The sequence below is a fragment of the Oryctolagus cuniculus genome, chromosome 17 (genome assembly GCF_964237555.1).
Source record: "Oryctolagus cuniculus chromosome 17, mOryCun1.1, whole genome shotgun sequence".
NCBI lineage: Eukaryota > Metazoa > Chordata > Mammalia > Lagomorpha > Leporidae > Oryctolagus > Oryctolagus cuniculus.
This window is the reverse complement of record NC_091448.1, coordinates 44576825-44602749: the sequence shown is the minus strand read 5'-3', so window position 1 is coordinate 44602749 and position 25925 is coordinate 44576825. Positions and strand designations below refer to the sequence as shown.

Here is a 25925-nt window from a genome sequence, read left to right as displayed (position 1 = left end):
TGGTTTCTACCCTGTCTGGTCTGGGGAGGCCTGGCCTTTGGGCGAGACAGGCTGCTGGCCACCAGGGCCTGGCTCCCAGCGACCGGCACCGCCCACCTCACTCCTCCATCCATGCCACAGACGATGCTTCTGGAGAAGCTGCGTGTGGCCCGACGCCCCTCCAGTGAGGCCACGTTCAATGTCTTCTACTACCTGCTGGCCTGTGGGGACAGCACCCTCAGGTGAGATGGGGCAGAGGGGACACGGAAGGTTCTCTAGCCTCTAGTCTGTGAACTGGGACCGCTTGTTGGCTGTGTGTCTGAGCCAGGCCCAAGCCCTGGTGATGAGAGAGACATGGCCCAGGAGGAATGAGACGTGGCCCAGGAACTTCCTGGCTCCGGGTACCAGGGCCTGGCTGTGCGGGAGGAGCATCCTTCTGTGTTCCTGGGGCTGGGGTCTGGCGGGGCGGGGTGGGGTGCTCCCCCACTTGCCTGTAGCCCCACAGCTTGCATGGGGCTGAGCTGGTCTCCGAGTCCACACTGGCCCTCCCTGCCTGCAGTGGGCTGCCCCCCACTCTGTCCCCCTGCTGTGCTCGCCCCAGGCCGCCACCCCTCCCAACCACCTGTAGCAGAGCTTAGCCCGGCCCCTGTCCTGGCTTCCCTCCCCCTCAGGCAGGTTCCCTGCGCCCCATGTGGGCCTCTGGCTAGAGGGAGGCCCGCGCTCTGACCAGGCACCCAGGCCAACTAGCAAGGGTGGCAGCAGCTGGCCTGGCGGTCAGGGATGACAGGTGGACACAGCTCGGGGTCTGGAAGCAGAGTTTACCCGTTTGTGCCCTGGGAAGGATCCAGTCTTGGCCTAAGGCCCAAGCGCCGTGCTGATGCCTCGGTTGTACCCCTAGGACAGAGCTCCACCTGAACCACTTGGCTGAGAACAACGTGTTTGGGATTGTGCCGCTGGCCAAGGTGAGGGGCCTGGGGAGCCTGGGGAGGCAGCCTGTGGTGCCCTGGGGGTGGCTGCACTTGAGCCCGGCCCTCCCCGGGAGGAACTGCCCCTCCGAGGTACAGAGCCACGTCCCCCGCTGTCCCCGCAGCCCGAGGAGAAGCAGAAGGCAGCTCAGCAGTTCAGCAAGCTGCAGACGGCCATGAAGGTGTTGGGCATCTCCGCCGACGAGCAGAAGGCCTGCTGGCTCATCCTGGCTGCCGTCTACCACCTGGGGGCTGCAGGCGCCACCAAAGGTTAGCCCAGCGAGTGTCCCGTGCTGGCCCATCCCCCGGCCACCCAGCACAGCCTCGGCTGGGACAATTGGCCCTCCACCGCCTGTGCCCCCTCTTGGCCTCCCTGGTCAGAGCACAAGGCTGCCAATGACCATGACAGCCCCAGGCCTGGCCTGAGCTGGCAGCGACTGGGCACACTGGGAGGGGCGGGGAGGGTGAGGCCGTGGGGGCTGGGAGGAGACATGGGCACTGTCTTGGGCCCTCCCCTGCAATAACTCGACTTCTTGTTCCCTTCCTGACAGAAGCCCCTGAGGAGCCAGCGGGTAACCGACCGTAGCCCGCCCTGGGGTGTCGGGGCTGCCTGGCCCTGTCTTGGTGCTTGCCCTGGGCTCTCTCTGGGGGTGCTGGGCTTCTTCTCTTCTGGCCGCTGGGACTGATCTGGGGAGAAGCCCAGGGCTGAGCGTGGAAGGGGAGCCTCTTAGCTGGGGGGCTTCTCTAAGGCCCAGGAGTAGCTGCTGCTTCTCCTGCCTGTTTTGCACTGGGGTCCTGGAGCCTGTCGGGGTGCCCTCCCTTCCTGGAGCCTGTTGGGGTGCCCTTCCTGGGGCTTAGGTGGGATGGAGGTGCTTGCCCCTGGGGCTCCCTGAGGCCTGTCTTCCTGTGGCATCTTCCACTGGCATCAGCTTCTCTTCCTCTCGCACATCAGGGTGGCAGCCACTAGAGGGCAGCAGGCACCGCATAATGAATGGGCTGCCGCTGGGGCACTGGTGCTGGGGCTTGGGAATGACTGGGTGTGGTGGGGCCTGGAAGAGCCCCGTGGTTCCCCACCCAGCTTGCCCTCCAAGGTGGCGTTTTGAGCACATCTTCTTGGCTTGGCTTTCTCGGGGCTGCAGAGGGGCTGGGCCGCAGAGCAGGAAGCCTGTGGTGGTGCGTAGAGGGTTGGCCTTGTGATGCCAGCAGGTGGCATCCCTGGCAAGCAGTTGTGGTAGAAGTGTCCCCAGGCTGCAGGGGAGGTGGGCAGGCGGTGTCTTGTGACAGCCTGGGTTTCCCCTGCTCGGCTCTGAGCACAGGTGGACGGCTCTGAGGCGTGTTGCCAAGCACTGTCACATCCTGAGCTCCCAGTTTTTCCCAGGGCTGTGTGTGTGTGTGCTCAGTCCTTGTGAGTCTCCGCCTGTGTCACTGTCATAACACCCAACCATCTGAAACTGTGCATGTGTCTGTGCGTATCTCTGTGAGTGGGTGTCTCTGTGAGTGGGTGTGTCTGTGAGTGGGTCTCTGTGGATGGTTTTCTGTGTGTGCGTGTGTGTGTCTGGGTCTCTCTGTGTGTGTCTCTGTGAGGGGGTGCATATGTGTGTGAGTGGATATGTCTGTGAATGGGTCTCTAGTGGTTTGTGTGTCTGTGTGTGTCTCTGTGAGTATGTGTGTCTCTCTCTGCTTGGGATTGTGCCCCTGGCCAAGGTGAGGGGCCTGGGGAGTCTGGGGAGGTGGCCTCCCAAGGCTGAATGTCTCCCAAGTCTGAATGTCTCTGTAATGGTTTGTGTGTCTGTGTGTGTCTCTGTGAGTGTGTGTCTCTCTCTGCCTGTTCCCAAGTCTGAATGTCTCTGTAATGGTTTGTGTGTCTGTGTATTTCTCTGTGAGTGTGTATGTCTCTCTCTGCGTGTTGCCAAGTCTGACTGTGGCCTCATTTTCCTGCCTGCTAATCCTCACGAGCCCCAGCCCCCTCCGGCCCTTCCCTGGGCCCGTGGCCTGTGATGACTGTTTGCTAACACACTGTTTTTCTTTGCATGCTGCATGCTGGTCCTTTGCCTTACAGAAGCCGCTGAAGGTAAACCCTTGTTTCTTGTTAGCTTTCCCTAATTGCTGTGATTAGACACATGTTGGCTGCACCACTTAGATCTGTGTGGGCTGCTCCCTGTCCCCTGCGGCTTTTTTGCCTTCCTACTGTTGGGCCATTGAGGGTGTTTGTCTTCTCCCCTAGAGTAAGAGGAGAGTAAGAGGGAGGGTCCTAATGCATCCCAGGAAGGGGGAGGGAGGCTTGGGCCCCTCTTGGTGACACCCCTCCCGCCAGTAGCCGCATCCTGGGTGGGCTGGCTCAGCCTCTGACTTTGTCCTCCAAGTTGGGCGTCCAAGAGAAGGGATTTTTGCAGCCGAGTGCCCTCTGGTGGCAGCACATGGAACTACCTCTTTCCTCTCCACCTGGCCCAGGGACGCAGGAAGATGCCTGCTCCCCAGTCCCTATGGGGCGAGGGAGCCAAAGCACATGGTGGTCATCAGGGGTCCTAAGGAGAAAGACTCAAGATGCCAGATCCCTGGGGCCGGTGCCATGGCTCACTTGGTTAATCCTCTGCCCGCGGCGTCGGCATTCCATATGGGCACTGGGTTCTAGTCCCGGTTGCTCCTCTTCCAGTCCAGCTCTCTGCTGTGGCCCGGGAGGGCAGTGGAGGATGGCCCGGGTGCTTGGGCACCTGGACCTGCATGGGAGACCAGGAAGAAGCACCTGGCTCCTGGCTTCAGATTGGCGTAGCTCTGGCCATATTGGCCATTTGGGGAGTGAAAAGGAAGACCCTTCTCTTTGTCTCTCTCTCACTGTCTTTTCTCCACCCATAGCTGGACGCAAGCAGTTTGCCCGGCACGAGTGGGCCCAGAAGGCCGCGTACCTGCTGGGGTGCGGCCTGGAGGAGCTGTCCTCGGCCATCTTCAAGCACCAGCACAAGGGTGGGACCCTGCAGCGCTCCACCTCCTTCCGCCAGGGCCCGGAGGAGAGCAGCCGAGGAGATGGAACCGGTACCCGGGGCCCCTTGGGGGTGGATGAGTGGCAGGCTCACCCCGGCTTGCAGCCGTCTCGGGGGGCAGGAAGACTGCAGGAGCGAGGGGTGCTTCTGTCAGAGGGAGAAGCCTGGCCCCAGCACCATGCTGGCTGGGCCCTGGGTAGGACGGGCGCATTCCCAGCCTGGGGGTCCTAGAGCTGGTTCCCTTCCCCCGCAGGCCCGAAGCTGAGCGCACTGGAGTGCTTGGAGGGCATGGTGTCCGGCCTCTACAGTGAACTCTTCACCCTCCTCGTCTCCCTGGTGAACAGGTCTGTGCCAGGCAAGGCCCAGGGGCCGCTGCACCCTGCCTCGGCAGAGGAGGGGTTGGTGCCTGTGTGCTGGGGCCTTGGCCGGGAGCAGAGGTTCCCCCCAACTGCCCGCCCCAGCAGAGGGCTGGCTATCCTCGTGGTCTGGGGAGCCAGGCGCCCGGCCAGGGTTGGGCTCTGGCTCAGGGTGCAGTGGGGCCAGCTGTGACCCCGGCTGTCTCTGTGAAGGGCCCTCAAGTCCAGCCAGCACTCGCTGTGCTCCGTGATGATCGTGGACACGCCGGGATTCCAGAACCCGGAGCAGGGTGGGTCGGCCCGGGGAGCCTGCTTCGAGGAGCTGTGTCACAACTACGCCCAGGACCGGCTGCAGAAGCTCTTCCATGAGCGCACCTTCGTGCAGGAGCTGGAGAGATACAAGGAGGTAGCTTTCACCCGGAGCGCCCACCGGGCCCCTCTGGCTGTGGCCCCCCAGGGAGGCCCGTGTGGGTGTGGAGAGGGCCCCGCCTCACCTGCCGCTTGCCTCCCAGTCCCTGCGCCCTCTTCCTTCCTGTCCTGTGCTCTCTGGAGTGGGGGTCATGTTGCCCCTTGGGCCTGACCTTTGGCCTTGGCCGCCCTCCTCCCTTGTGGGGTAGTTGCTCTCCAGGAGCCCCTCGTCACCCCCAACCCCCACCCCGGGCTCGGTGCATTGCCACAGTGCCATTCCTGCCCCAAGTGTGTGCGAGCTGCTGCTCCCGCCTCCCTTCCTGCTGCTGGCTGCTTGTTTAGGGCCCCTCTGTAAGAGGGTGTCCCGGCTGGGAGGAGCCCTGGGGTGCCGCCTCCCAAGGGAGGTGGGTTGGGTTGAGGACCGAGGACGAGGACATCCAGGAGGCACGGCCATCGTCTGTGTCCAGGGATGACTGTGTGGGGCCGGGCAGGTGCGGGCGGGCTCTCCCTGCCTCTCTGACCGTCTGATGAGAGTGACAGGGGAGCGGGCCGGCAGCCTGGTCTGTGCAGAGCTCGAGAGCTGTGGAACGCGCGTGTCGCCTCTGGGGCAGGGCACCATTTGAGTCTGGGGTGCTGAAGCACAGCTCCGCGCCGACCCCAGGAACCCTCCGGCCTGCTGCAGGGCTGCACTGGCACCACGGCCCCAGGCTCGGCACCGCTCTGCCTTCCTTCCTAGGAGAACATCGAGGTGGCGTTTGACGACTTGGAGCCCACCACCGATGACTCAGTGGCCGTCGTGGACCAGGCATCCCATCAGTCCCTGGTAGGCGGGGTCTGAGCTCCCCTTGTCCTTGTGCCCACTGCTCTGCCTCCCTCATTGTCCAAGCTGCTGCCGAGCCGCTGTGAGCCGAGGGAGGGCCTGGCAGCCACGCCCTGCCACCAAGCACTTTATGGCGCTAACATCTGGCTGGGAAGGTGGCACTTTCTTCTGCCCAGTGCAGTGGATGCCACAGCCAGGCCGGAAGGCATCCCTCCTTTCTTACCCCTCTCCTGTGCCTGGCCGAGCCTCCAGGGTCCCGAGGACATAGTCACACCCTCCCTGTGTGCCAGAGCCAGGCCGATGCAGCCTGGCAGAGCCGGGCCAGCAGGCAGCACATCCAACAGGGAGACGGCTGCCCACCTGTCAGGCAGCCTCAGGGGGTTGCATGAATGCGAGCCCACGCCCCTCCCCCAGAGGGCCAGCTCCGTCACCCGCTGTGAGCATCATGGTGCCTGGGGACACCCGGGGGCGGTCCTTCAGTGGGGACCGTGCGCAGGTGCTGTGTGTGAGAACCAGCTGCTCTCTTCCCTCCTGCTCTTCCCTGTATACGGACCTGCGTGGCTGGCAGGAGTGGCAGGGCCCTGGGGACAGTGCACGTCCCTCTAGGGACAAATGCTTACCGTGTGCAAGTAGCACATCTCCCCAGGGAGGCTGGGGCTGCTTTTCCCAGCACCTGGGCCCCTGTGGTGGCCTTCCTTGAGAGCCTTTGCCACTCCCAGGAGATGGGGGACGTCGCCAGGGGGCCGGCTGGTGTGTTTGAACGGGGCTCGGTCACTCCTCCCCTATGTGGGCCTCCCTTGTTTGGTGGGCCCTGGACTTGGGCAGGTGCACCTCTGGAGAAGGGGACTGCCATGAGCCTGCCACGTCCCTTCTGACGGCTTCGTCACTCGGCCCTGGTAACCGTGCCGACTCCCCTGGGAGCGAGGATGTGGGCAGCTGGGGTCAAAGAGAAGGACGCTTGCTCTTTCCTCGCTCGCTCTTCCTCCTGTCTGTAGAGGCCAGGCCAGATGGGGGGTGGGGAGGGGAGGCTGTGTTGTGGCGTAGCAGGTAAAGTTGCTGCCTGCAATGCCAGCATCCCATATGGGCGCTGGCTCATGTCCTGGCTGCTCCTCTTCCAATCCAGCTCCCTGCTGATGGCCTGGGAAAAGCAGTGGAAAGTGGCACAAGTCTTTGGGTCCCTGCACCCCCATGGGAGACCTGGATGGATTTCCTGGCTCTTCAGCTGTTGTGACCCTCTAGGGAGTGAACCAGTGGATGGAAGATCTCTCTGTCTTTCGCACTCGCTTTCTAACTCTGACTTCCAAATAAATAAATAAAATCTTTAAAAACAAACAAAAAAGAATAGGTCAAGGGGAGGTTCAGTCCTTGCTGCCCGAGGTGCCATGGGGCAGGTGCAGCCCCAGGCCTGGTTTGCTTGGCCTCCGTTGGGTATTAGAAATCAGAGTCCAAGATTTCCGCCTTCTCTTGGAAACTTGGGGCTTAGCAGCATGGACGATGCTTTTCAAGGACAGTGCTGGTGGCTGCTGAGTGGTGCTTGTTCCTCTGGGGGAGGGCACTCGCCTCCCAGCTTGCCCTGGGCTCAGCCGTCTTGGCTTCCGCACCCACGAAGTCACCTGTCTTCTGCTTTGGGTCCCTGAGCTCATGCCCTGCAGAGTCCCCACCTACAGTGACCCAGCACCTCCTGGGCTCCTGCACAGGGATCGGCATCAGCCCCAGAGCCGTCACGTACTGAGAGCTTCCGTGGTGCCAGGCATCTGCTCGGGGCTTGGCAGGCTTTATCCCGTTTTCGTAAAGTTTATTTTTATTTATTTGAAAGGTGGAGTGACACACACATACATGAGAGACAGAGAGGGAGAGAGAGAGAGAGCCTCCATCTGCTGGTTCACTCCTCCAATAGCCACAGCAGCCAGGGCTGGGCCAGGAGGAAAAGCAGGATGCTGGAACTCCATCTGGATGTCCCGTGTGCACGGCAGGGACCTGAGTGATTGATCTAGCACCTGCTGCCTCCCAGGGTGCAGGTTAGCAGGGAGCTGGCTCAGACGTGGATCCCAAGACTCTCTCTCAGGCTCTCCCATGTAGGATGCAGGCTTCCCAAGCAGCAGCTTAACCCCTGCCCTGTCCCGTTTACTCTGCCGGGGAGGGCAGGCAGTATGGGCTCACCTAAGCCCTAGGTGACCTGCAAGGGCGGGAGGATGGAAGAGAAGCTCCAGACGTGGGCTTGGATGCAAGAAGTCTTCGTTCTCTGGTGGCCTTGGAGCCGAGTCGCAGGAGGCCTGCGTGGCGGTGGGCCTCTGCGCTCTGAGCTCCTTCCAGGCCTCCCCCACCAGGTGTCAGCAGGGGGCAAGTGGCGGGAGCTCAGGCCTGTGTATGAGCCTGGGGACAGCGCACAGGCCTGGGTGATGAGCTGGGGTGTCCTACCTTCTCCGCAGGTGCGCTCGCTGGCCCGCACGGACGAGGCAAGGGGCCTGCTGTGGCTGTTGGAAGAGGAGGCGCTGGTGCCCGGGGCCACGGAGGACGCCCTCCTGGAGCGCCTCTTCTCCTATTACGGCCCCCAGGAAGGCGACAAGAAAGGTAGGGGGCAGCGGTGCAGGGGGCGCCTCTGCTTCCTCTCCAGACACGGCTGAGACCTCCCCACGCCCCCCCGGCTTGGACTCTGTGCCCTGCCCGTCAGTACCTCGCTTCTCCCGCCCGCAGGCCAGAGCCCTCTCCTGCGCAGCAGCAAGCCTCACCATTTCCTCCTGGGCCACAGCCATGGCACCAACTGGGTGGAGTACAATGTGACTGGCTGGCTGGGCTACACCAAGCAGAACCCGGCCACCCAGAACGCCCCCCGGCTCCTGCAGGACTCCCAGAAGTAAGAGCTCCGCCCACACCCCAGCCCCACCACAACTGCTTCCGGGGCTCCCTGCTCCCCAGAGGTGTCTCAGAGCCCGAGGGGCCTCCACTTCTAGAGCCCAGAGTGAGGCCAGGTGGCCTTGATGGTGCAGGGGCGGCCTCCTGGAGTGGCAGTGGGGGCAGAGGTGGCCAGAGGCACCTAGAGTTTTACGATTGGATAACACCCCACTTTTTTCAGGGAAGGTGGCAGCGGTCTTAGAAACCCCTGGGTCCCGGCTGGTGCTGCAGCTTGATAGGCTAATCCTCCGCCTTGCGGCGCCGGCACACCGGGTTCTAGTCCCGGTCAGGGCACTGGATTCTGTCCCGGTTGCCCCTCTTCCAGGCCAGCTCTCTGCTGTGGCCCGGGAGTACAGTGGAGGATGGCCCAAGTCTTTGGGCCCTGCACCCGCATGGGAGACCAGGGGAAGCACCTGGCTCCTGCCTTCGAATCAGCGTGGTACGCGGGCCACAGGGCGGCAGCTATTGGAGAGTGAACCAACGGCAAAGGGAGACCTTTCTGTCTGTCTCTCTCACTGTCCACTCTGCCTGTAAAGAAAAAAAAAAAAAAGAAAGAAAGAAACCCCTGGATCCCATAAGCCGTCATTCATTCATTCATTCACTCATTTATTTCGTAGATGGTGGGGACCTCTAGGGCTTTGGCTGTCAGCAATGAACAAAGCAAAAACCTCTGTCCTTGTGCAGGCTCATGGCCTGGTAGGGGAGGCAGCTGGTGATGTCCTAAGTAAATGACGCCATGCGCTCTCCTGCCGTGTGGGAAACAGTCCCTCTGCCCCCTGCCCTCCCCAGAAGGGAGAAGAAGCAGCTGTCTTCTGCCCGAGCCCCGCCCACCCCTGGCTTCTGCCCGTCTACACGACTCTCTTCCTGCTGAGCGTTCCCTCTGTGGTGCAGGCCCGGCAGCACAAGCCTGGTCACCCAGGCCCCTGGCCTTGGCCGTAGGGGCGTTGCTTGGTGTCCCAGGGGCTGGGAGGAGGCACTGCCTCTCCTGCCCCTTGAATGGGACATTTGCCCCCCACACCCTCCCACCTCTGGCAGAAAGGTCATCAGCAGCCTGTTCCTGGGCCGCGTGGGTGGCACCACCGTGCTGTCCGGCTCCATCGCGGGGCTGGAGGGCGGCTCCCAGCTGGCGCTGCGCCGGGCCACCAGCGTCCGCAAGACCTTTACCACGGGCATGGCCGCTGTCAAGAAGAAGTCCCTGTGTATCCAGATCAAGCTGCAGGTGGTGAGTGGGCTGGCCCCGGCCCTTGTGACCCCCACCCCCACCCGGCCAGGCCGACAGGCAAGCCCGGGAGCTGTGGGCACAGCGCCCACTGTGAGTCCGTGCTGCAGCCCAGCAGGGGTGTCCAGCTTGCGTGTTCTGGCCGGCGCGGGACACCTGCTGTGCTGTGAGGAGGGGAGGTGCCCCGGCCTCCCCGTTGCCCTGACAGCTCTCCCTCCTCTCCGGCAGGATGCCCTCATCGACACCATCAAGAAGTCCAAGATGCATTTCGTGCACTGCTTCCTGCCCGTGGCCGAGGGCTGGGCCGGGGAGCCCCGCTCCGCCTCTTCCCGCCGCGTCAGCAGCAGCAGTGAGCTGGACCTGCCCTCGGGAGACCCCTGTGAGGCCGGGCCCCTGCGGCTGGACGTGCCCCTGCTGCGGGCCCAGCTCCGCGGCTCCCGCCTGCTGGACGCCATGCGCATGTACCGCCAAGGTGAGGCCGCCCTCCCTCGCAACCCTGGCTCCCGTTCCCAGCTGGCCCTGCCCCCTCCTCCCGAAGGGTCGGGCCCTGGGGCTGGCGGGGTGCTGCCCTGTCCTGCCCCGCTCTGCTGTCCGCCTCCCCCGGCAGGCCTCTCTTCTCACCGCTCTCAGCCCTTTTCTCTGGTGCTTTCCCTCCACGCCGTGGACTCCCTGTCTTCCCCGACCCCAGCCCTGGCCCGCAGTCCCCGTCATGCGTGAGTGTGGGCAGGTCAGCCGTGCCCGCAGACCCGGTGCCCCTCCAGAGCCACCTGCCCAGGGAGAGTGAGCTGCTCAGTTTATCTGACGTTGAAAGGCCACGCAGGCCCACTTCATGGGCCCTTCTGGACGAGGGGGCCGAGAGGACGTGAGGGTCGGGACCGACCTGCAGGCCTTCGTCTCCGGCCAACACGGCTGATTCTAAACCCTCCTGCTCCGTAGTTCCTTTCCTCCTCACCGCCTCGTGAGGAGCCTAAGGCCCAGAGCAGTTAAGTAGCTTTCTCAGGGTTGCACGGCTCAGCTCATGAGTGGCATTGCTGGGTTCGGCTGCAGAATCTGGCCCCTCCAGTGAGGCTTTGTTCGGAGTGGGTTTGCTGGGTGTCTCCTCCTTTGTCCTCAGCTGGAGGAGCAGGCAGGGTCCCCCACCCCCACCCCTCAGCCAGATTCCCCGGGGCCATCCCCACCAGCACGGTCCCTCTTCCTCAGCAGCCGAAGCCAGGAAGCGAGTTCCCTGTCCTGCTCTAAATAAATCATCGATCTGTCCCCACGTCTGGATATGGAGTTGGTGTTTATTATTTCAAAACCAGGCTGTTACCGCTCTGAACCAAAATCAATGTGCTTTACTCAAACAAGCAGATCGATGAGGCCAGCGGCGGCAGCCCCTCCCCTGGCCCCCGGCCCCTAGCCACCGTCGATAGCGCTGATGATTAATTAAGATGCCAGGCGTCCAGACCCGCTATCCTGGCCCATCAATTTAATTGCAATTCAGATACAATCAATAGCTCACTTTGTCTTGGCCCCTCAGCGGCCCCCGCCTCCTGTTTCAATTATCAGGCACACGCATCAGCCTCATCTCCCAGTTGGAGGGTTTCCCAGAGCCAGGCACACCCCCTTCCCCCACCGGCTCTTAGGAGCCCAGGGTTCGGGGTTCGGTTCTGCCTCCAGCTATGGCCTTTGCGCCCTTGGGCAAACCGGCTGCTCCACCTGTCAGGCCTCCGTTTCTGTGTCTGAAAGATGACCTGGGTCTGGTCTAAGACCCCTTCCTGGTTTGGAATTCGGTGGCTGTAGCCATGAGCCTTCACCATGGGTGGTGGCGAGGTCAGAGTGACCCGGGGTCACTGCCCACTTGCCACCACTGTGAGTCACCTTCCCCTGACCCCCCAAGCCCAGTCACTCTTGGGGAACAAGAATCTACACGTGTTTTTGGTTGCCTGGCCCAGGGCTCAGGGTCAAAGTGGGGCAGGGAGGGACGCCCAGTCAGATCCTGCTGCAGGGGACATGCTGAGTGCCCGCCAGGTGAGCCGTGCTGGGCCGTCCCTGTGTTTCTCACCTGACCTCCCTGACTGCCATGCAAGATAAATACTTGGGCGCCCATGTAAAGAGGAAGAGACTGAGGCCCAGAGAGGTTGAGTGACCGGCCTGAGGTCATCCCAGGCCCTGAGAGGCAGCCCATGCACTTTTCCTCTTAGCCACTCACAGGCCATTTGCTCATCGAGCCCCCAAGGCCCGTTCTGCCTGGGTTGCATCAGTCACAGAGCTGGGGGGTTGCATCAGTCACAGAGTTAGGGGCTCCGCAGCACCTTAGAGACCACCCAGGGTCCCCAGAGCATTCCTTCCAGCTGGTCTGCACACCTCGCTGACTTGGAACTGCTTCCTCGCGGAGGCGCCTGTTCCCACCCTGAACCTGTCCCGCTGTGGAGCACCCTCATTGTCCCCGGCCCCTCCTCCTCAGTGCTCCTCTGTGGGCCTGCCTCATCCCCACTGTCTTGCCTGCCCACCGTCCAGGGTACCCGTGTGCACAAGCTGCAGGCGGGGCATGCAGGAGCGGGCGGGGCGCCGACTGACCCGGCTCTGGCCGTTCCCCCCAGGTTACCCTGACCACATGGTGTTCTCCGAGTTCCGCCGTCGCTTCGAAGTCCTGGCCCCACACCTGACCAAGAAACACGGACGCAACTACATCGTGGTGGACGAACGGCGGGTAGGCCCCCAGCTGACCCCTGTCCCTCTGCTCAGACCCTTCCGTCAGCTGCCCTTCCACACAGCTGGGCTGGCCCCACTCACGTGCCCGGTTTGAGGTGCCCAGCGCCAGGATGGGGCACCAGCGGTGGCCGTGTGGAGACGGACACTGGGCGAGGACCCTAGGACTGGACAGGAGCTCCGGGGCCAAGTTAGGATGAGTGCTTGGGGAGCCCTGTGGACAGCACTAGGCCCCTCAGCCTTGGGCTCCAGGGCGGGGTCGGGTTCCCACAGCAGGAAGCCGTCCTGTCTGGGACGAGCTCTCCTCCTGGCAGGAAGGCTGGTGTGGAAGCCCCCTTGGGGCCAGGAGGAGCTCGAGGCCACCGGGCTGTGGACGGGGTATCTTGTGCATCCTTTGCTGTCGCCTTGTCCCCAGAAGCAGCTCCTCGTGCAGCCAGAGGGCTCCTTGAGCAGGGCCCCTGCTTCCCTGTGCTCTGCACCGGCACCGCCAGGGGCTCCCCCACACAGGTGGCCAGGAAGCCCCACAGCCAGGCCCAGCCGTTCTCCAAGTGCCCCCGAGGCCCCGGCCCACACCACCACGGCAGGCCCGTCACTGGTGGTGTGGGGACCGACGACCCATCTTGCACCCGCTTCTCTCCAGCCTCCGGCTTGTGGCTGCGCTGGGCACCTTGCGTCCGAGGTCCCTGATGGCAGCGTGGCCATCCCTGACCACAGCCTCGTGCCCGCCTGCTCGTGGAGTCCGTGTGGACCTCACGTGTGCTCTATTCTGTCACCTCCCTAAGACCTCGCTTCCTTTGCTGCTCAGCTCGACATCCTGGTCCAATCCTCCAGCTGCTCACGCTCTGTGTCTCCCAGAGCAGCCACCCTCTGACCCCGCCCCAAGGACCAGCCTGGGCGTCCCCAGGGCTGTGGGGGAAACTGTGCAGCCTGAATGGCGGCGGGTCCGGAGTCCTCCACGTCCTCCTCCCTTTCCCGCCAGGCTGCCAGCTCCTCACCAGCTACTCCTTCCTCCTCCCTTTCTCCTGAGCCTGCACAGCCCAGCGTCCCTGGGCCTCTTCCCGGCACATGACCTTGCCCCCGGGCTCAGATAAAGTGAGGTTCTCTTTCTGCCTCCCTCACATCTGTCCTCTTGGGAGCAGTGGCCCTTCCTTGGGCCTCCCAGAGCCATTCGTTTGGTCCCAAGAGCTGCTCACAGCCATGACTCGTCCCCTCGGCCTCTCCACCTCTCCTGGTGGTGACGGGTTCTGCAGACCAAGCTTTCTGAAAGGAGAGGGCGGCCTGGACCCGGATGTCCCTCCTGCCACCCTCCCCACCCCCAGCAGCTGCCATGGTGCCGCCGCTAGCGGGTTCTTTGCCGGCCTTCCCCGAAGTCTCGGCTCACGTGGCTGTGTGTTCCCTGCTCGGCCTCTGTGCTGGCTTCTCCTCGCCCCGTCCTTGCTCCCTCTGAGCTCTTCTTGTACTTGGACCCGCAGCAAAGCTCCCCCTCTCCAGTGGATCTTGCTGGCCGAATGTTTCCCACTCCGCCCCATCTTCCCGGACAGCCGCGTCCACAGCCCCGCTTCAGTTCCTGCGTGCATGTTCAGGCTCGCGGTCAGCCCAGGCGCGCGTTCCCATCCAGCCAGTGCTGCGCTCTCCTCCCTGGGCGCGGGGTGGACTCAGGCCTGGCAGGTTCAAGCCCCATGCACGCCGCTCCTTCTCTCTACCTCCCTGCCTTGGGGAGTGGTGCCACGGTCCATCACATCCCTAAGGTAGGGGTCTCTGTGCGACCCTGGCTTCCTCCTCCTGTATCAGGTGAGGCGCCCGCTCCTCTGTCATCTCTGGTCAGGCTGCAGCCTCCCTCCCTTACTGCCTAAGGAGTTGCTCACGGTCTTCCAGCCATTTGCCAGTGGGATTGCAAAATGCCGGTCTGAACACGTCCCTGCCCTAGAGCAAGCAACCTTGAGGGGCTCCCAGAGCACGCAGCCCCCCCGCCCCCAGCAGCCCCTGCCCACCTCTCTAGTTGCACCTGAACCCCTCTCCCCACCCCTGCCTCAGCTAAAGTGAACTGCTCAGCGTCTCCTCCGTGCCTTCTGCTCTTTGTGCTTCCAGGCTTCTACTCACACTGGTCCCTGGGCCTGAAAGGCCCTCGGCCCGACTTCATCTAGCACAGTGCTCAGCACAGTCGGCGCCTCCTCCAGGGTGCCTTCCAGGGTCCCCTTGTCTGACTGAAGCACCTCCTCCTCCCCGTCCCTGGCAGGTTCACTTGCTCCCAACAAGAAAGCTCATTTCTCTCATAGTCGTCTCCGTGTTGCCCGAGTCTGTCGGGGCCTGGCACTGCAGAGCTCACCAGCAGGGCTCATGGCAGAGATAACAGATGGTTTGGGTGGAGGGGGAGCACTGAGTGGAGGTGAGGCGCCCTGGTGGGCCCTGACGGAGGTCTCTCCCCACAGGCCGTGGAGGAGCTGCTGGAGTCCTTGGACCTGGAGAAGAGCAGCTGCTGCTCGGGCCTGAGCCGGGTGAGTCGCCCCTCAGAGGCAGCCAGGCCTGCCCTCCCTGGCGGGCCCGTCTGAGTCGTGGCCCCCCAGCTCCACCCCTACCAGTCCCTCAGGGCTGCCTCCTGTAGGCCAGAGGCCAGGGAGGCAGATATTCCGGGGGGCAGCAAATTGGAGCTGCCCACTCTCTGGATATCTGGTTCATTAAGCACTGCAAAAGCCTCTGTGATGTCAGGAAGGGGTGTGTTGGAAGATGGGCTTGAACTTGGCCTGAGTCCTGGTGTAGGAAGTAGGGAAGACAGAAGGGCTAAGCTCAGAGGAGGTGGGCAAGAAGGAGCAGGGAGGCCATGGGCACGGTGCTGCGGAGGGCAGAGCACCCTTGGGAGCCGCCTATAGCTGCCAGGGTCCCAGAGGAGCAGGCAGGACGTGGTGAGGCTGTGCTGCCACTACCTGCCCACGAGCCAGACTCCTCATCGGAATGGAACGTGGTGCTGGAGAGGCAGGCCCGCCCATCCCTGGTGTCAGTCTACTGCATCGCTGCCACCCGGGGCCAGCGGAGCTGTCTGCCCACAGGCGGGGACCCTGCGTGGCCCCCCACCCCCACCCCGAGGCTGGGACGTCTGCGTATGTGCTCTGAGGGCTGGGGTGGAAGAGGGGGAGGCCAGTGGGGAGCCAGGGAGAGGGGTCTGGACCTGGCTACCTGGTAGCAGAGGGAAGGAACTGCGTGAAGGCTCCATGGGGAGTGTGAGGTGGCAGCAGGATCTTGCGAGACAGGCTTGCACGTTACGAAGTCCTCTGCTCTCTACCCTCCCTCTGCTGCATTTGGAGTCCCTGGGTTCTCCCGCTGTGCCTCTCTGTGTGCCTGCCTCCTTTCTGTCTGCCCTGGCCCTCTAAGCTCAGAGGTCTGCTGGCTGGGCTTCCTTGCTGGGACCATCTGCAGTCAAGGGTTTGTTCAGCTGTCCGGCCTCTCCGGGCTTGGCTCACTCAACTCTCCCACCTGGCTGCTGCCAGCTGACACCGGGGGTGGCCTCTCCTCCAAGCCAGGGCCCGGGTTCTCAGGCACCAGTTAGGCAGGAGGAGGCCTGTCCGGGCTGGTCCTCTCCCCAGCTGCCATCCCAGCCCTTCTGTGTCCTGATCATACAAGAATCAGGGCCCACTGGCACTCAGGGTGCAGAGTTGGATGCTTGCTGCTGACATCCGGTCTGGGAAAGAAAGCCTGTGTCTTGTTGGTTGGCACTGGCTGGGGAGCGGGGAGCCCCTGTGTGTCTGTCACCTTGTTTCAGAGGAGGGAGGGGGTCTTCATCGGCGCCCACGGGGTCTTGAGGGCTCGGGCAAGGTCTCTGGGGCACTGGGGGCCCCTGACTTTGTAAACTGTGCCTATTCCTATGGGAGTCGAGCCTGAGTGTGCTCCCGATGAGCAGAAGGGTCCTCAGCCCTGCGGGGGCTCAGGAGGAAGCTGCGGCTCGCTGCTGTAGCCTCAGGACTTCTCTCTTCCCGATGCGTTGCGGGCCCTTCCTTGTCCTCTGCGCTGGCACCTGCCCTTCTCAGGTAGCCCTGTGTGCCCGCCGGGCAGGTTTGCCCGCCTCCAGGGGGCACTTGATGTTCCCTTCCCCCACAGATAGAATCCAGACTCACATATTAAGGAAAGGGGGGATTCAGGTAGAGCCTGAGACCCTGGGAGACCCCACTTAGCCCTGCTGTGGATTTGGGGCAGTCACCGGGCCAGAGGTGTGCCTTTCTCAGCAGATCCCTCTGCCCTGCAGGGGGCCTCGGCAAGCCTTGGCTTCCCCTGGCCATTACACCTTCTCTGCGCCAGGTGGAGTCACTGCCCTCTCCCAGGACACCCGAGTCCTTTGTTTACCTGCCCGCTGCTCCCAGCCCCTCACTCCTCTCCTCCGAGTGGGGAAACCTGACTCAGTGCCATGAGGAAAGGCTGGGCGTGGGGGCGCTCAGCTGCCTCCTCCAGCCCCCAAACCTGTATGACAGGTCCCCCTGCCTGCCAACCCCCGCCCACCTTGCTGGCTTCTTCATGACAGGGTGAAACCCTGGGAGTGTGGGGGTGGGGCGCTGGCACGTGAAAGAGGAGCCCGCCTGACATGAAACTGAGTGCGGGTGGGGGTCAGAATGCAGGAGCCCCCCCCCCCCGCGGCCGTGTGCCCCCCTCTTCCTCTGCAGCTACTCCCTGGGTCTTCCTCTCACAGCTACCCGCTCCACCTGATCCCAGGCCTCTGACATCCTGCAGGTGGGGCGGTGGGCGGTGGGCGGGCCTTGGTAGGGTGTGGCACAGGGCAAGGCCGTGTCTGCAGTCCCCGGGGAAGAAGCCATGGCTCTCCGTGCCCCAGGTGTCTCCCTATGCCTTTCCTCTCCTCCCATCTCTTGGAAGTCAGCGTTCACAGCTCGCTCCTCCCCTCCCAAACCTCCCATCCCAGCCTCCCTCTGGCTCAGCCTTCCCAGGGCCTCTTCCTGCTCCTCCCTCCTCTCCTGGACAAGTGGATTTTCAGGCTCTTCCCAACCCAGGGCCACACTCCCCAGCCTGCCAGCCTCCAGGGCCAGCTGCCTGTTCCTGCAGCTCCTGGCTTCCCTCGGCAGGGCTGCCCCGGCCCCGGGCTCTTGTCTTCACCTGCCTGCTTCCACACAGGTGTTCTTCCGGGCGGGCACGTTGGCGAGGCTGGAGGAGCAGCGGGACGAACAGACCAGCAGGCACCTGACCCTGTTCCAGGCGGCCTGCAGGGGCTACCTCGCCCGCCAGCACTTCAAGAAGAGAAAGGTGCCTTGCCTGGGCCTAGCTGGCCTTCACGGGAATGCAGGGGGAGGAGGCTGATCCTGGGGCTCTGGGTTATTACCTGGGGAGAAGAGGTTCCCACTCCCGGGGGCTCCATGCTCCAGCCCAGGGCAGGGAACGGGCAGCTCCCAGGTGCTAGTGGTGCGTGGATGGGTGTGCCTAGCACAGGGCCCTGTGGCCTGGTGGGAGGGCCGTGTCGAGGGGGAGGGGAGCAGGGCCCAGGCCAAGGTGGGCTCTGCACCGTAGGCTGCTCCATGAAGATTAAGGAGCTGTGTCAGCGACTCCTTTTCTTATTAGCAAGTCCATAAAACAGCCAGTACTGCCGCCTCTTGTGTTTCAGCAAGATTAGGTTTTATAGCACAGCTAGGCCAGGGTGCTGGAAATAATCAGGCAGCAAATAAAGCAGATGAGATGATCCTAATGACGGTGGGGTGGTGGGTGCCCAGTGCAGTGCTCCCCACCCTGAGAGGCGGGCGGCTGGGGGCTGGCAGGGGCTGGGAGGGGCTCTGGGTTGGGGGCCAGGGTGCCAGGCTGGGCCCGGGGGCACTGAGAGCCCTGCTTTGTGCCACACCCACCCGACTGCAGATCCAGGACCTGGCTATCCGCTGCGTCCAGAAGAACATCAAGAAGAACCGGGGGGTGAAGGACTGGCCCTGGTGGAAGCTCTTCACCACCGTGCGGCCCCTCATCGAAGTGCAGCTGTCAGAGGAGCAGATCCGGAGCAAGGACGTAAGGGCGGCCCTGGGCAGCCAAGTCTGCGAGGACACGCTGGGGCGAGGGTCTGGTCCCCCCCCCCAGTGCTACTCGGTTTCGTGCAGAGAGCTGGCGTTCCTGCACCTTGCCCGTCAAACAGACGTCCCTCTGGGGGCGCTGGCCAAGCCCCTGGGTCATCTCCTAGGAGAAAATCTGGGACGTCCTCAGAGTCTGGGGACAGGAACCCTAGGCGGCAGCAGCCCTCCTGTTGGAGACACGCCTCCCCGCTGGAGTCCTGGTCCCTGTCTCCTTAGCTTTGTCACTGTGCAGGGGTGCAGACCCAGAGCCCCAAGCGCCCGCAGTGCCTCTGGCCACTTTGTCTCCTTGCCCCCCCCCCCCCCCCAGGAGGAGATCCAGCAGCTGCGGGGCAAGCTTGAGAAGGTGGAGAAGGAGCGGAACGAGCTGCGGCTGAACAGCGACCGGCTGGAGACCCGGGTGAGTGGCCGGGCACACCAGGAAGACGGGCCCACCGTTGCAGCCTGGCCCTGGCCCGGCCCGGGAGCGCTGCCCACGCGTGTTCTGGCTGAGCAAGGCGGGCGCTGTAGCTGCAGGTGTCTCCCTCCCCCCAACCCCAGATCTCAGAGCTGACATCGGAGCTGACGGATGAGCGTAACACAGGAGAGTCCGCCTCCCAGCTGCTGGACGCCGAGACTGCCGAGAGGCTCCGCGCTGAGAAGGAGATGAAGGAGCTGCAGGTGAGGGCAGGGCCAGGCCGAGGACAGCGGGCTGTGACCGCCACACCCCACTGCCCGTATGCTCCCCCCAGAGACACTCGGCATCTTCACCACTAGCCCGGCCTCCCGGGGGGACTGGAGCCCTGAGCCTGCCTGGGACCTTGTCTGAGTAGTTCTGAGTGAGTGCGAAACGGCCATCTCCTCCCTACCACCCCGCAGAGCCAGTACGATGCCCTGAAGAAGCAGATGGAGGTGATGGAGATGGAGGTGATGGAGGCCCGGCTCATCCGGGCGGCCGAGCTCAACGGCGAGGTGGACGACGATGACACGGGTGGGTCCGAGGCCCGCGTTGGTGCCCACCCCTGGGCCCTCACACCCCTCTAAGATCAGGGTGCAGTGAACAGATGAGAAAGTAGAGGTGCAGGTAAATGCCGGGGATCATCACGACGAGGACACGAGTCAGGGCCAGAGGCCTAGCAGTCACTGGGTAGAAGTCAGCACCCCCTCTAGTCTGCTCCTGGTGGGCGGCCCATGCTTCCACCTTGGGAAGAAGCCACCTTCCCAGGGGCCTCCTTCCTGCCCTGCCCTCCTTCCCTTCTGTCCCTTCCTGGGGGCTCTCAGCACCTCTGCCCGCTCTCAACCGTGCAGGTGGCGAGTGGCGGCTGAAGTACGAGCGGGCAGTGCGGGAGGTGGACTTCACCAAGAAGCGGCTGCAGCAGGAGTTTGAGGACAAGCTGGAGGTGGAGCAGCAGAGCAAGAGGCAGCTGGAGAGGCGGGTGAGGCCGTGGGCAGGGCCGGGGCCGTGTGCCAGCCCGATGACTGGCTGGAGGCAGGCAGACCCCAGGAGCAGCGGGGAAGGTTGGCGTGTGAGCCCCTCAGTGCGGGGACAGCTTCTCGGGTTCCCGGGAGGCCCCGGGCTCTATGTCTCCTCCCCAGGAGTCCCCTCCCTCTCCACACCACTGACCATGCACCCTCCCTGGACCCTAGCTTGGGGACCTACAGGCAGACAGTGACGAGAGCCAGCGGGCCCTGCAGCAGCTCAAGAAGAAGTGCCAGCGGCTGACCGGGGAGCTGCAGGACACCAAGCTGCACCTGGAGGGCCAGCAGGTCCGCAACCATGAGCTGGAGAAGAAGCAGAGGAGGTGGGTGGGCCTCCATCCTGGGCCCAGAGAGCAGCCACAGACAGGGCTCCCTCCACCTCCTCCATGGGAGGACCTGAATTTGGCCAGGGGCCTGGCTGGCATGGTCACAGGTCCTGGCAGGTGACCAAGGGTTCACTCCCAACTTCCAGGGGAGACACAGACCAGGTCCCCCTCGAAGGCCTGTGCAGGCCTCCACTCTGACATGCTCCCCCCGTATGTGCCCGTCACTGCCTCCGGCCCTGCCCCGTGCCCCCACCCAGCTCTGCACTTGCCTCAGCCACACAAACACTCTCCCGACTAATGTCGTTAAACTACCGCGCCACTTCCATCTCATTACGGTAATGACACAAGGAGGGGGGCAGCCTCACAGGAGAAAATCCAATCTAAATTAATTTCCCTGACTGCGGATGGGAATGGGGCGCCTTTATTAGCAACACGGAGGAGCCCACACACCCTGGCAACAGCAGGAGGGCCCCCAGGAGCGGGAGCAGCCCCGTTTCCCCTCCGCAGGGGCGGCTTCTCAGCAGAGGTGCCCTTAGCCTTTGGGAAGGGGCAGCCCTCTACCCGCAGCCCTCCCAGCACTCCGGGTCACCCCTGGCCTCCCGGACGCACTGCCATCTTCCTCACAAGGTGGCCACCTGGGAAGAGGGGAAGCAGGAAGGCACCTGGAGGACTTGCTTCCCTCCTCCTCACCTCACCCCCACCTGCCCTTTTACCCAAAGGCAGGCACCCTTTGTGGGACCCCCTTCCCGGCACCCGGGTGCCAGTGCCAGCCCTATTTACCGTGTCGCCGTGCTCCCCGCTGGCAGGTTATTAGCTTTCAGCCACCTGGAGTTTTCTTGCTTTCTTCTGATGTGGGGTGGGGGTGGGGGTAGGGGGTGGTTCGATTTCCATGGGAACCTGATTAACTATTCAGGGAAGGGGTTAGCAGGAACCTCAGCCATTTGCTCCTTATTTGGAGTCACTGGGCGGGAGATGGGAGTGTGGGAATAGAAGAGCAGAGACAGAGGCCCTGAACTATGTGCCTACTGGAGCACACCGCCTGCTGGGGACTGCTGGAGCCAGGCATGGGTGTCCCCTTGGGGACAAGGGTGCTGCTGGGGCAGGGGATCCTGACTAGTGCCTGGAGCCCAGAGGCAGGTGCAGGAGCCAGCAGCTTCGTCTACAGTTGCTGAATCATACTGTGGAGAGTGAGCGGGATGAGGCAGGGCATCCACTTCCACCCATTCTGGTACCCACTCTGCCCTCGCCCTGGCCCCTCATTCTGCTCTGTTGAAACAGAAGATGTAGAGCCTTGAGTCCTGGGGAGAGCGTCTCTGCCTTTTCCAGCCCAGGGCTCCTTTAGTCCATCTTGAGAAAGGGCTCCCTCAATGGCATGCCCCCATCCCAGACGCAGCCTGACCTGTGACCTCTGAACGTCACCCCCGCCTCACCACCAGCCCCGACCCAGGGCTGCACGCACCCCCAGCCCTGCGTGTGTCCTGTCCGCGTCGGTGGCACCGTTTCTGGGTGTCTGACCGAGCCGCCCCGCGCCCCTGCAGGTTTGACAGCGAGCTCTCACAGGCGCACGACGAGGCCCAGCGGGAGAAGCTGCAGCGGGAGAAGCTGCAGCGGGAGAAGGACATGCTCCTGGCCGAGGCTTTCAGCCTGAAGCAGCAGCTCGAGGTGGGCGGGGCCTTCCTCCACCTGTGCTCTGCGCCCCAGCCCCCCCTCGCTGCCCAGTGCCAACCTGGTCTTCTCATTCGCCCCAGGAAAAAGACATGGACATCGCAGGGTTTACCCAGAAGGTAGTCTCACTAGAGGCTGAGCTCCAGGACATTTCTTCCCAAGAATCCAAGGACGAGGCCTCTCTGGCCAAGGTCAAGAAACAGCTCCGGGACCTGGAGGCCAAGGTCAAGGATCAGGAAGAGGAGCTAGACGAGCAGGCGGGGACCATCCAGATGCTGGAACAGGTGCTGGAGGGCTTGGCCAAGGGAGGGATGAGGTGTCGCCAGAGGTGCCAGCAGCCCCACAGCCAGCCCTGGGTGTGGGCCAGAGGAGGGCAGGATCCCATATCCATTCATCCGCTTGTTCTCTCGCTCACCTACTCAGAAAATGTTGAGTGAGCACCTGATCCGTGCCAGCCACAGTGTGAAGACAATTAAGCTCTCACAGAGCTTTCTGCAAAAACAAATCTTGATCAAGCTCTTGTAGTGAGGGGTGTGGGATGCGTGGCAGCCTGCAAGCCCTGGGCCACCCCACTGGCCCACCACTGAGCCCCCAAGTCAGTTCAGGGAGCTAGAGCCTGCAGGCCAAATGGAAAAGTTGCAGAACAGTGCCCACCTCCAGCAGCCTGCCTCTGGGCCAGTGCCAGACACTTAGTAAAGGGAGTCGAACTTCTCGGCAGAAGCCTGCGGCCAGGGAAGTAAGGGGAGAGCAAAGGGCGTTGGCTGGGTGCACCTGCTCCTGAGACCCAGGAGAGCTCCGAGGCAGGGGAGGGGCAGTGGGCTGCTGGGGAAGGGACCCTGACCCCTCCGCCAACCACTGCAGGCCAAGCTGCGTCTGGAGATGGAGATGGAGCGGATGAGGCAGACCCATTCCAAGGAGATGGAGAGTCGGGACGAGGAGGTGGAGGAGGCCCGGCAGTCGTGCCAGAAGAAGGTGAGGCGTCTGGGCACTTACCTGTCTCACACCAACACCTGCTCCCCCACACTGCTTCAAAGTAAGGGTTTTTAATTTCATTTTAACTTGAGAGATGGGGAGAATGAGAAAGGTAGATAGATGGGGAGGAGAGCTTCCAGCCCCTGGCTCACTCCCCACATGCCTGCAATGCCGGTGGAGGGCTGAAGCCAGGAGCCAGGAACCCATCCAGATCTCTCATGTGGGTGTCAGGAAGCCAATTACTCGAGCCATCACCTCTGCTTCCCAGGGTCTGTAGTAGCAGGAAGTTGGAATCAGGAGCAGGGTCAGGGTCAGGGTCAGGTATCAAACTCAGGCACTCCAGTATGGGACGTGGGTGTCTTAACTCAGCATCTGAACTGCTATGCCAAGTATCCACCTCAGTAAGGGTTTTGTTTGTTTGTTTTAAAAATTTATTTATTTATTTAAAAGAGTTACAGGCAGAGAGAGAGAGACCTTTCATCCAATGCTTCACACCTGGATGGCCACAATGGCCAGGGCTGGGCCAGTAGCCAGTAGCACAAGCACTTGGGCCATCTTCCACTGCTTTTCCCAGGTCACCAGCAGGGAGCTGGATTGAAATTGGAGCACCCAAGTCTCTAACTGGCACCCATATGGGATGCTGGCATTGCAGGCGGTGTCTTTACATGCTACGCCACAGCGCTGGGCCGGCCGTAAAGGATTTGGTTTTCCTACCTTAGCCATGTGGTCTCCCATTGCCATGCTGGACCAAGAATGTCGGGATGCTGGCATTGGCATTGGCAGAGTCTAGAGAAGCTTGGGCCCCTGAGGAACAAGAGCCGCCAGCTTTCTATGGCAGGCAGCAGCAGCACCCCTGTGCTAGCAGTCCCACAGGGGATGGAGCCTACCCTGGCTCAGGGGGCCACTATGAGTGGCTGGGTACTCTGGACCCCTGGGAACTGGAATTCGGGTTCTGACCTCTCTGGGGTCGTCGATGCTAAGCCCTGCTCCACTGAGGGACCCAGAGGGAAGGGGACTGCATGGCACCCGACGGATGGGTCTCTGTGTCCTCGGTACCCCAGTTAAAGCAGATGGAGGTGCAGCTGGAAGAAGAATACGAGGATAAGCAGAAGGTGTTGCGGGACAAGCGGGAGCTGGAGAGCAAGCTCACTGCACTCAGCGACCAGGTAGATACCTGTGGGCGGGGGGCTGGGGGCTGGGGGCTGGGGTGGGAAGCTGAACACAGGGGCAGGGGTGCTCTGCAGCACTCATTGTCGTAACTGGGGGTGGGGCAGTCCCTGTCCACTGCCACATGCAGGCCATTCTCCTTGGCTGGCCTGATCCTGGCACTTCCCTGTGCCGTTGCTCATTATGGGGACTCCTGAGAGTGAGGCTGAGGTGAGGGGTGGGCTTGGGGCAGACGGGAGGGCGTCCTCACTGCTGGTGCCCACCCAGGTGAGCCGGCGAGACTTGGAGTCGGAGAAGCGGCTTCGGAAAGACCTGAAGCGCACCAAGGCGCTACTGGCGGACGCGCAGGTCATGCTGGACCACCTGAAGAACAGCGCGCCCAGCAAGCGGGAGATCGCCCAGCTCAAGAACCAGGTGCCCTGCCGAGGGGAGGCCGCTCACCCAGGGGCGGCAGGCCTCACTTTCACAGTTCTCTTTCTCTCCCCCTTGCTCCTCTTGGTAGCTTTTGAAGGAGGGTGATGGGGAGGTGGGGAGAAGCCACTTGTAGCAGGCAGATTCCCGAGAGTCTGTACATGCTGTTCTGGGTGGCGGGGGTGGGGCCCGGTCCCCATCATGGGAGGAGATGCCCATGCATGATCACAGCACGGCCGCGGCCCTGTGGTCTGAAAGTCTGGAGGGGGACGGGGAGGAGAGCCACTGGGCTCCCTCTGACCTTCCAGCAGCCTGCCAAGCCTGCTGCCCCCAGGGAATGGCTGACGTCTCTCCCTGGGGTGGGGGTGGCCCTGGTTCCAGCTGGAGGAGTCAGAGTTCACCTGTGCGGCAGCTGTCAAAGCACGGAAAGCAATGGAGGTGGAGATTGAGGACCTGCACCTGCAGATCGATGACATCGCCAAAACCAAGACTGCGGTGAGCATGCAGGGTGCACGGGGCTGGGCCCTGGGGACTGAGCAGGAGAAGAGCCGTGATGGCGATGCCTGATACCCCCCAACAGGTCCCTTCACACCAGGGCTGTCTGCCAGGAGAGCAGGCCTCCCATCCCTGCCCCCCAACTCAGAGCACAGGCCTTGTCGAGGGGCGGGTGGAAGAGGGAGCCAGCCAGGACCCATCTCCCTGCTTAACCACCTGCCTGTGGGAGCTTGGCTGCAGGCCCCGACACCATAAATAAAAGCAGCTAATGTGGCTGAGGGATGTAAACAGGTGCCTGGAGATTAGCAGAAGCACCGATAAGAGGATGGGATGGCTCGGCTGCCCTCCCCTTCCCCTGCCCGGCCCACTGACAAGCCCAGGCGGCAGCTAATTAGAGCTCTTATTTAATGCCTCCCTTTTAATTTCCCACCTCTCCCACGGCCCATCCACCGGCAGAGGATCCACCACCGGGGATGCGGCCCCCGGTACCTCCTCGGGCAGGGCGCCGGGCAGGGGAGGGGGCGGGGCTGGGCGGCCTGCTTTGAGGGCCCTGGCCCCGGGCACCCAGCTGCTGAGAGATGTCAGTCTCAGGGGCTTAGCTTGTGCCCGTGACACTCGTGCTCCTCAGCAGTTTCAGGTGAGTAATTCAAATTCCTTAATTGTGTTAAAAAAGGCTGTTATAAAATTACCATTTTATTTAAATCCGAGTTAATAAATTTCTTGGCAGAGGCTTCCCCAGTTCCCCACAGCCCAGTAACAAGATGGATGGGGCCGAGAAGGAGCCAACGCAGTCATTTTGGTTTGGAATTACAGGCTAATAGATTCATTCATTTCCTGAAGCTGCTGTTGGCTGTCTCGTCCCCTCCCCCACCAGGAGTGGACTGGCTTCTGGGGGCCAGGAGGGGAGTGGGCAGTCCCAGGGGACAGAGAATTCGAGCCAGGGAGCTTCCCAGACTCCAGGGGCCCTTCTACGTACGGGGCCTGACGCGGCCAGAGTGCGTGCAGGTCGGGGCCTGGGCTGGCAGTGCCGGGATGATGGGTCATTTGTTCTGGGCAGGCTTTTTCTGCCTTCTCATTAGCTT

The 25925-nt window shown here is 62.7% G+C and overlaps 1 protein-coding gene across 18 annotated transcripts in view; it reads left to right on the top strand.

Annotated features, from left to right (window-relative positions):
• MYO18A (myosin XVIIIA) overlaps positions 1-25925 on the top strand; it is a 96510-nt gene that overhangs the window by 55186 nt on the left and 15399 nt on the right. For 14 of the 18 annotated variants that reach the window (XM_051825394.2, XM_051825393.2, XM_051825385.2 and 11 more), the window contains 27 exons: positions 121-221; positions 878-941; positions 1070-1214; positions 1496-1516; positions 3798-3974; positions 4176-4266; positions 4492-4684; positions 5423-5509; positions 7936-8077; positions 8201-8360; positions 9434-9620; positions 9846-10089; positions 12200-12309; positions 14738-14803; positions 17418-17546; positions 18147-18290; positions 18660-18749; positions 18890-19009; positions 19208-19319; positions 19637-19764; positions 19976-20130; positions 21672-21795; positions 21882-22082; positions 22660-22770; positions 23832-23936; positions 24205-24351; positions 24730-24843. In XM_051825394.2, coding sequence (XP_051681354.2) covers positions 121-221; positions 878-941; positions 1070-1214; positions 1496-1516; positions 3798-3974; positions 4176-4266; positions 4492-4684; positions 5423-5509; positions 7936-8077; positions 8201-8360; positions 9434-9620; positions 9846-10089; positions 12200-12309; positions 14738-14803; positions 17418-17546; positions 18147-18290; positions 18660-18749; positions 18890-19009; positions 19208-19319; positions 19637-19764; positions 19976-20130; positions 21672-21795; positions 21882-22082; positions 22660-22770; positions 23832-23936; positions 24205-24351; positions 24730-24843 — 3468 coding nt within the window. Of the gene's footprint in view, positions 1-120; positions 222-877; positions 942-1069; positions 1215-1495; positions 1517-1778; positions 3016-3797; positions 3975-4175; positions 4267-4491; positions 4685-5422; positions 5510-7935; positions 8078-8200; positions 8361-9433; positions 9621-9845; positions 10090-12199; positions 12310-14737; positions 14804-17417; positions 17547-18146; positions 18291-18659; positions 18750-18889; positions 19010-19207; positions 19320-19636; positions 19765-19975; positions 20131-21671; positions 21796-21881; positions 22083-22659; positions 22771-23831; positions 23937-24204; positions 24352-24729; positions 24844-25925 lie in introns of those variants that run through there. The other 4 variants (XM_051825390.2, XM_051825381.2, XM_070061147.1 and 1 more) reach the window with 3 other exon arrangements.